The sequence below is a fragment of the Anarrhichthys ocellatus genome, unplaced genomic scaffold, assembly GCF_004355925.1.
Source record: "Anarrhichthys ocellatus isolate YVR2014 unplaced genomic scaffold, GSC_Weel_1.0 scaffold1496, whole genome shotgun sequence".
Taxonomy (NCBI): domain Eukaryota; kingdom Metazoa; phylum Chordata; class Actinopteri; order Perciformes; family Anarhichadidae; genus Anarrhichthys; species Anarrhichthys ocellatus.
In genome coordinates, this window is record NW_022281470.1 from 2,183 (window position 1) to 10,999 (window position 8,817).

The 8,817-nt window shown below is 40.8% G+C and overlaps 1 protein-coding gene across 1 annotated transcript in view; it reads left to right on the forward strand.

The window, feature by feature from the left end:
* LOC116377646 (tetraspanin-33-like) overlaps positions 1–1,371 on the forward strand; it is a gene marked incomplete at its 5' end in the record, with an annotated part of 3,386 nt that extends 2,015 nt beyond the window's left edge. The window contains 2 exons of the mRNA XM_031839321.1: positions 143–304; positions 799–1,371. Coding sequence (XP_031695181.1) covers positions 143–304; positions 799–942 — 306 coding nt within the window. The remainder of the gene's footprint in view (positions 1–142; positions 305–798) is intronic.
* Between the last annotated feature and the right edge of the window lie 7,446 nt (positions 1,372–8,817).

The window sequence follows — 8,817 nt, forward strand, 5'->3', positions numbered from 1 at the left end:
GGCGTGGGGGGGGGGGGGAGGGAGCGGGGGGGGGTTCCTATAAAATCAGTTCAGGACATGGACAGAACTTGAGGGAAGAACAAATAGACAACGATCTGAAATACCTCTCACATCTAAGGTGTGCGTTACTTTCCCTCTGCAGACGGTGCTGAACACCATGTGTGGTTATGGGATGCAGCAGCTGGAGGAGCATACGGCCGGTCTGAACGTCTTCACCATCGGCTGCCTGGAGAAGGTCGTCTGGTGGGCCAAAAACAACCTGCTGCTGGTGGCCGGTCTGACCGCCGGCCTGCTGCTGCTCGAGGTAAACACTGCAGTCGGAGTGGCCGTGTTTTTTCTTCCTATTGGCCACAAAGGGCAGCAATGAGCGCATTCCACACTCGACAAACTTTGACAAGTGACACAAGAAGTGTTTTCAAAGTGTATTTTATCGCTAATATATATCTGATTAACTGCCCCAGTTCTGTTGAAGTGCAGTGCACAGCTGTTTCCCTAGGCTTTTCCCGAACAGGGATACTTATTCTATATGATGTGCATTACTGTTGAACTGTGAAATTCATAAAATTAAGTAACGCAATCTGCTGAAGATGTTAGTCCAAAAGTCCCATCAGTCTGGTTCTGAAAGTTACGAAATGTAAAAATTGTCTTGCTTAACAACAACATTTTTGTTGTACTGTAAACAGGCTCCGGCTGTCATGAGCTTCAGTGAAACGTAGGGTTAATGACAGAAAACCAGACCGAAGTCGGGACAGAAGCAGCCCTGATCAGTTTCTAATCCATTTGTGTTTCCTCTGGCAGGTCTGCATGATCTGCTTGGCTACAGCTCAAATCTCCAGGATAAAGAAAGTCCGGCAGCTTAAGAACGCAAATGCACCCAGAAGCCAGTCGGAAAGACAGGACAGCTACTGGTTTCCTGCTTTTACAGACTTCGATGACGAATAATGTCTGACAGATTTCTCTAATAAGGGACTTGCGTTCATTCTGGGTCAGATATAAAATAAAAACAGCTGAATGTTGATCAAATGGAGCAAGAAATGCTCTGTTCACTGTGAATTTATAGTTTGATGTATTAGCAGGGTGAACACGTTCAACGTCTTGCACCACGACGCCTCAGCAAGACCCAGAGGTGTTGGCGGTTGTACTACTACCTCATGTAAAACAGTCTTTACATCATATTTCCTATTTTTTGTCATCAACATTATGTGAAAAGATATATTTTTGTATTATAAAAGGCTGTTACTTGTAGATTAATTAAAATTTAATAACATTTGGTTCGTAGCTATACCTACGAATATTCACCCAATCCCGACCTTCTTCTGTTATGTAGATTGTGATTTTCTGTGTATGCTGCAATGTAAGTCTTTAGTAAAAATAAAGAGTTTGGATTGAAGGAGTATTCCTGTTTATTAAAGTAGCACTTCCATAAAGCTGGCAGACTTAAGAGACAACTTAAAGGTCTAACTTTGTTCATATAAACCGTTTTACAGAGGGTTATGCGCTGCTTTATCTTGTGGCCCTGACCAGTAACTTTCTGGTGTTGACTCTGGCATATAACCCCCCGTAAAACGTGGAGCGTAGAGGTGCTGATAGGTCGATTTTATTACTGCTGGAAAGAGTCCCCGTTTCCAGTTGTTATACTAAGCTAAGCTATATTCAACGGACATAGGAGTATGTTATCAATGTTCTTATTTAACTCGCGTAAAGGCAGAGTATGAGTGTATTATCCAAAACATCAAACGCTTTAAAGTGAAGTACCTAAATACAAGGCGTTTTTTTTTGTGCCATCAATTTGCGCGTCAATATTTTTTTGGGAACTGTTGTTTTTGTCAGAAGTGCTTTCACACAGAACATGAATGCGATGCGGCAAAAAAGTGACATGATTTCTTTGCAAAAGTCTCTACTGGCGAGCGCCAGCGCGAGCACTACTCCTCCAAGTCTCGTTTGAGAGGAGAACTTTGGCGGAGATTCTGCAGGCCAAAGAGCTGATCCCAGATCAGCCTGACCCCACAATCAGACAGCAGACTAGCGGGAAAGGGAAGCAGTACATGCGAAGCTTCTGTACTAGCTGTACACCAGACAGGTTTGACTAGCAAGATGACGTCATGCTAATAACTTATTTAGCTTTTTAAAACAACGGGGACAGATCCAGCACGGATAGTTAGGGAGTGAGGGATGAGGAGGTAAGGAAACATGAGAACACCAGGACACACATGGAGAACTCTGTCAAGCTACATATTAGGCAAAGTGAACATCTTTTCTTCTACATGAGACTGTCCTCAGTCTCATCTGCTTAAGTTGGTCATGGAGGCATCAACATTTAATTGAGATGGTAAATTAACAGTGAAAACTCATCATAGCTTAATTTAACATCAGTATTCATAATTACACTTCATGTTTACTTCTCCTGATCTTTACCTCCTATAACAAGGTCCATAGGGGCATCTCAATAAATAAACATGTTATATTATATTATGTTATATTAGTGTTATTTACTGCTTTTTTTCGTGTTGGAATAAATGTTAAATATTTAACTGCAAAGTAGTAATGCGTGTTTGATACTTTAATTTTTTTGCATTAAATCATACTGGGATGTTTGCTGAAATTGATTGGATGGCCCTACATAGAAAATTTTCCACCAGCCGCCACTGGTCTGGCCCCATGTTACAATGTTGAGTTTAAAGTTCCTGACTTACAAGCTGCAACAAGGAACCGCCTCTTTTATCTCATTAATGCTAAACTAGAGAATTTCAACTTATTTTAAAGTTAAAACAAAGTGACACAAGCTTTCCGTAAACATCCTTGAGGAGAGAAACTCCCAGTGTGCAAAACCAAGGGACCCCTCAGTAAACCCGATTAATCCCTGTTTTTCCTCCCTCACTGGTTGCGTCTTCATTGTGACTTTAATCTGTGGTGAAGGATTAGCCGCCGAAACACCTGTGGCTGCGTGATGTCGTGGGGATTCGGCTTTATTGGATTACAGCGCTCTGCGAGTGCGTTATAATTAGCAACGGCAGAGCAGCAGTGTAGTGAGGATGTCCTTTTGTGCGGTCATGTGTCCCCTCTGCACTTTTATAATGAGGTATTTGTGCTCAATTTGGGATAGATTAAAGGATATTCTGGCTTAGTACAATTTATTTTTGTTGCTTATTTCCATCAGCAATAATAACATTGCTCTACCTAAGTTAGCTACTAAAGTCTGGGAACATGATGAAACTGTTGGAAGGGTCAAGAAATGAGCAGTCAGAGTTCCAGCACATCAAGTAAATGAGCTACAAAGAGGCTTTAGTGTTGCGAGCATGGATTTATAAAAGAGAACTGGATACAGCATTGGAAGCGGGCTATGATAGTGGCTGATTGCCGCATGAAGCCAAAAATGTCCAACTTCCTTGGTACAAAATTACACACACACCCATGAGCCCAAGCGCAAGGACAACAATTTAAATAAGGCACTGTTTCTCAAAACGTTTCAGACCAAGAACCATTTACACAGTGAATAAAAAAACAAACTAACAACTAAGTCCACAAATATAGCCCAAAGCATTAGGCCTCCTCCTTCAACATTACATTACAAATTATAGCTAAATTGAACAGGGTGCAGCCTACCAAATAGTTCAACTAACTCTTTGGTTGACATTCAAGTTGTTATTATTAATTTAGGCGTAGTCTCCATATAGTGTTTTTTTATAGCGAGTTTCTCTCTGAAGGCCTATATACAAAAACCAAGATTTAGTTTAATTATTAAGGTTTAGTTGAGTAGAGCTTTGCCAGAACTCAAAATTAGCAATCCCATAATGTGTTTAGGACTGGAGCTCCAACACAAACCACTGATGAACACAATGACTCCTTTAACATTAATATTTCTGCACCAAGATACAACATGTAACTCAGACAGATTTGGAGTTGTTGGGAAGGTGGATTTTCTCTTTTGATGGAGGTATCGGTTAGCAGATAGTAGTCACCGTGACGTCACCCGTTGGTTTTTGGACCGCCGTTTTGAAGCCTCGAGTTCGGTGATTTCGCCGTTGGCATCTTGAATTACGGCCGTCACCATGTTATCCTTTTTGCAACCAATGAATGGGGGTTACTGTATTTGGAATGCAGTGGAGTGACTTAGAGACGCCGTATACGGCTCTGGTAGCTGCAGCGACCTGTCAATCACAGTAAGCCCGCCCTACAGCATACTCTGTGTTATGGTCTATGTTTACTGAGGTAATAAATCAAGTGAAAGGTGGTCATTTTCCCATAGACTTCTATACAATCAGACTTCTTTTTGCAACCGAAGGAGTCGCCCCCTGCTGGTCAGTAGAGAAAACACAAGTCTTAAGACACTTCAGCATCGGCTTCACTCGGAAGATCCGGAGGTTGCCGCCTTGTTCAGCCCCTACAAGTCGCCTACAGTAACATGTCACTATCACTGTATGGAAGAGAGTATTAAGTATGTTAGTATTAGCATATTTATTTTTCAAATACAAATAAATTACACAAAGTCCAAAAACACTTGCATATTTCATATTAAAAAACACCAACAAATGAAGTATGTAGGCTACATGATGGTTTGATGAAAATAATGCTTTGGTAACAGTTGAAAATGCTGTAGTTTGTCGGTGTACGTTGGCAGATGAACATTGAGGTTTGTGGATTAAAACAACAGAGAGTCAATGGTCAAATTAAGGCAGTCTATGTTTTCACAAAAAAAATGGATAAGAATGTATCATAAGTGAGCTTGAAGGTCTGTGCCACTTAACTACAAATCATTTAAATAAATTTAATTTATACTGACCATCTTCCGAACCATCACTTTTTAGAAAATTCTAGGGAACCCACTGGTTTCAGTTTTTAAGTGCTAGTAAAAACAATTAAATAATCTGTGAACATTTAGTTACCTCCAAATTTTTGTCAAACTCACATTGTCAGTAATGACTCTGGATCTCAGATGTAGGTAAATCATTAGTAAACAACTCGAGGTAACACAATTAAGTGGTTGAGTAGTAACTAAACCCAAACTAGCATCTGTTCGCTGCAGCGGACTCCAGTAAAATTCCCATAATCCCTCCAGCACTTTGTTTACTTTGCCACATTGAAGTCAAGACAACAACAGGAGAAAATAATGCGGCTTCAAGTGAAGCCAGTTAGAACGCATGCCAGCATGCTGTCAAATACAAATGAGACAGAAGAAGAAGAAAGTTGAGTCTACAAGACGAAGGGCACTTGGATTGATTGAGCCATCGGATTGTACAGATTACCCTTTAACCCTTCCACCAAGTCTGAGCGCAGGCAGCAGTGACCACCCGCCAATCAAATACACAGTTCAGCCAAAGGTTCTTTGAAATTCCCAAGAGAGCAAAAAGTGTTGTGAACATAAGGAACAATTAGCAGCGCGAAGAAGTACGTCCCTTTGGAGGATCCCAGATAAAACGTGATCGAGGAGGGATCCAAGCCTATTGGTTTTGTTCTTAGGTCAATAGCAATGTGTTTTAAATTGCCGATCCAACATGGTTTCTTAAGATATGTTTATCTCAAACTAAAGGTGGATTTGTTCTGGCTTCAAAGTCCAAGTAAAGATGACGAGCAGGTAAAAAGCTCTGACAAATAATCCTGGTATTGCTCCACCTAAAAGGATAAGGACTTTTTGTTCAGTGTACAGTCGAGCAAATAAACAGCCAACGAGGGTAGGCTCGCTTGTGAGCTTGTTGCTTACAGTTGTCTGGGTCAAGGTAATCCGGATGTCTTACAGCCCCTGTTGGAGGATCCCAAGACATGCCCAGGTCTGATGAGATATACAATCCATCCAGTGTGTTCTGGGTCTCTCCCTCCTCCCAGTTGGACGGCCTAGAAGTAATCTAAAAGGAGGGTCCCAGGAGGCATCCTGATCAGATACCCCAACCAGCTCAACTGGCTCCTCGGAGCTCTTCGTCTGGTTCCTAACAGGGATTTCATGCCGAGCTGAGTGACCCTGTGATGGAAGCTCATTTTTGGCTGCTTGTATCTGCAATATCATTCTTTCGGTCACTACTCAAAGCTCATGACCAGAGGTGAAGCTAATGAAACGTACCGTTCCTTCTTCCATCCTCTATTTGTCCATTTCGGTCAGTACCCCAAAGGTATTAAGGTTTGATACCTAGCCCTAAAAAAAGGCCATGGTAGCCGCGATTTGTACAGCTTCTAGTTGCCGCTGTGAGACCAGATGATGAGCCTGCAGTTGCACCCAGGAGAGAGTCATGTACCCATAATCATCTGGTGCAGATTAGACTCCCGTACATCCCGTTCTTCAATGGTAACCAGAGATCCTGCTGGATTTCTCTGGTTGATATTAAGCAACCTTCCCACTTTTTAAATTCAGGCTAACTTGATGGCTAGTTGCCATTAAAATGGTGCCTTGGTCCTTTTGTCCTTGGAGCCATTGTTTTCTCTTTCATCAGTGAGAAGGAGAACAAAGCTCCAAATTAAGGTCCAATCCACTTTTGGCCAACTAAACCACAGTTCCTGTCACCTAAACTGAACTCAAAGCAGTTGCTGCTGCTCAGAAGAAGAAGAATCATGCTTTGTTACCACCGTCTCCTGTTCAGATGGCACAGTGAGATTTTCACAAGACTCTGTGGTGTTTTGAGGAGAGCTGCCCGGGTCCGGTCTGATCACACCTGACAGATGTTGTAGTAGACGGTGTGTGCGTGACTCCCGTCCGCTGAGTCGCCCATCGTCTCGAACATACAGTCTTTGTGGAACTCCGTCATTGGCACGTTTACGCTGTGAGAGTTGTTGTGAGCGTGAGGAGTCTGCGTCCCGTACGACGGTACAGGCTGGAGAGGAATCACACAAAAACACACAATTAGATTCCCATATGGATATTTTTTAGTATCTAATATTTTCCTCTACGTTTTGGCCTCTCTGTTTAAGGTCATCAAACTGACATTTTTGAAAAAGCCTGATAAAAAGTGCAGATTTTTCAAAACTTCAGTTTCTGTGCGTCCGTGTAGACATGTAAAACGGAGCGTTTGGGAATCCACCACCTCAAATAGACCATGCCCTTTGTTTCTTTGTATAATAAGCATGCGCCTGAAACAATAACGATTGACATTTTCAATTTCACCGTAGCACCTTGGGCCGTGTGCCAGAAAAGTGTTGCATAAATATAAGTGTAGAAATGGGTGTCGAATATGAATAAAAAGATAAGATACTATATTGTTTGTGTTTTCAAGTTACTACAGCCAACAGTAAACAAGCTCACAATGCATGTTTTGAATGTTCTTCTCTGGTATTCAAAGTATCGTTGGCGTGGATTTCATTGCTACCTACTGGCCCTCATGCTTGTTTGAGCATTTGGAATCATTTGTGAGTTCTTGAGTGGACGGATATATTTTGTAAAACGAAGGTCGTGTGGACAGATTTTTTAATTTTTTTTTGTTAAACAAAGGAGGAAAATATCTGTTTTGAAAAAGTCTATTAAAAGCACTGGATTGCAAGCTAACACGATTTAGCTGATGTGACATCCTGAGTAATGGATAGAGATAATGATAGTGATCATTTTAAAAGTTGAAATGGATTTTCACACTTCTGTTCTTAGTTTTTGTCTTCTTCTAATCGATAATCATGCTCTAATTTCTGGAAGTCCCCATAATGCTTTGTGGAATGGATGTACAGACATCCATTACTGTGAGAACTACTTTGATACTCAAGAAAACTTAAAATCGTGATGATTTTCAAGTTAGTTTTGGAGTGATGAGGAGCAACTATTTTCCATAATTTCTAAGTGGATTTATGGATGTTTAGTCATGATGGACATCACATTGAGTAATGACTGAGAAGGAGAGTAACCTTTGGCTCAAATTGCAGCAATCAGGTGCCAAGAATCCTCCTTTAGTATAGATTAGCTAGCCAACTTTGATAACAGACAAAGTACTTTAGCTACTGTTTTATAAGTGTATGCAGTAATATACAGTGGGCCTATAGTACACAGCAGTTCAGAGTATTACAGGTAATTTAGTTAATTGTCAGTTCTCAATTGGTTATTAATGGACTTTTCTGGCCAGCAACAGAGGGGGTGGGGCTTGACAAAGACTCAATAGGATTTAAAATGAGAGTCGGAGGTCTAATCTGTTGAGGTTGTTGTCTAAATCTAAGTAAAATCTGCTGTAATGTAATTCAAACCAACAGGCATCAATAAGTGAATGAGTAACAGGTTGATGTTTGCAATCAGAAGTTATATAGAGATATTTAGTTTGGGGTATGATTTTTTCTCAAAAATAGGAAGCAAGGACTAAAACATTTTCTTGTTTAAATTCATTTCCTTATATTTTTTTATTGTGTTGCGTTTGTCCATGGGAGCCAAGCCAGGGAAATACACAAAAAGTTAGCAATAGCAAAAATATTAATGGTAAGTCAAAATTATGAGAAATTTCATGTAAAAATTTGACAAAGTAAGGCAAAAATATATTCTATAAATTTTAACCTGAGATATTCTCAGGTTAAAACTTTTTCTCAAAGTTGAAAGTGCAGATGATGAATTTTGATATTATTTTTTGTACCTTTCCTGCTCCACTGAGGGGGAAATCTTTCTGACAGAGGTGGGCGATGATTCCCGCCGCCAGAGCGTCACCCAGAACGTTGATCATGGTCCGAAACCTGTCGCTGCAGAAACAGAATGAGGAGACACCGTGAAACCCAAACTACGCTGGACAAGAGTCTCTGAGCAGTACTGGAAGTATTTTAGTACTTTATTCACATCCTTTGTTTTTTTGACTGGGATGATTGGCACTTGGCAGCAGTGGAACGCAATGAAATGAAATCATACCATGAAAGAATCCCACTTTTTTTAGATAA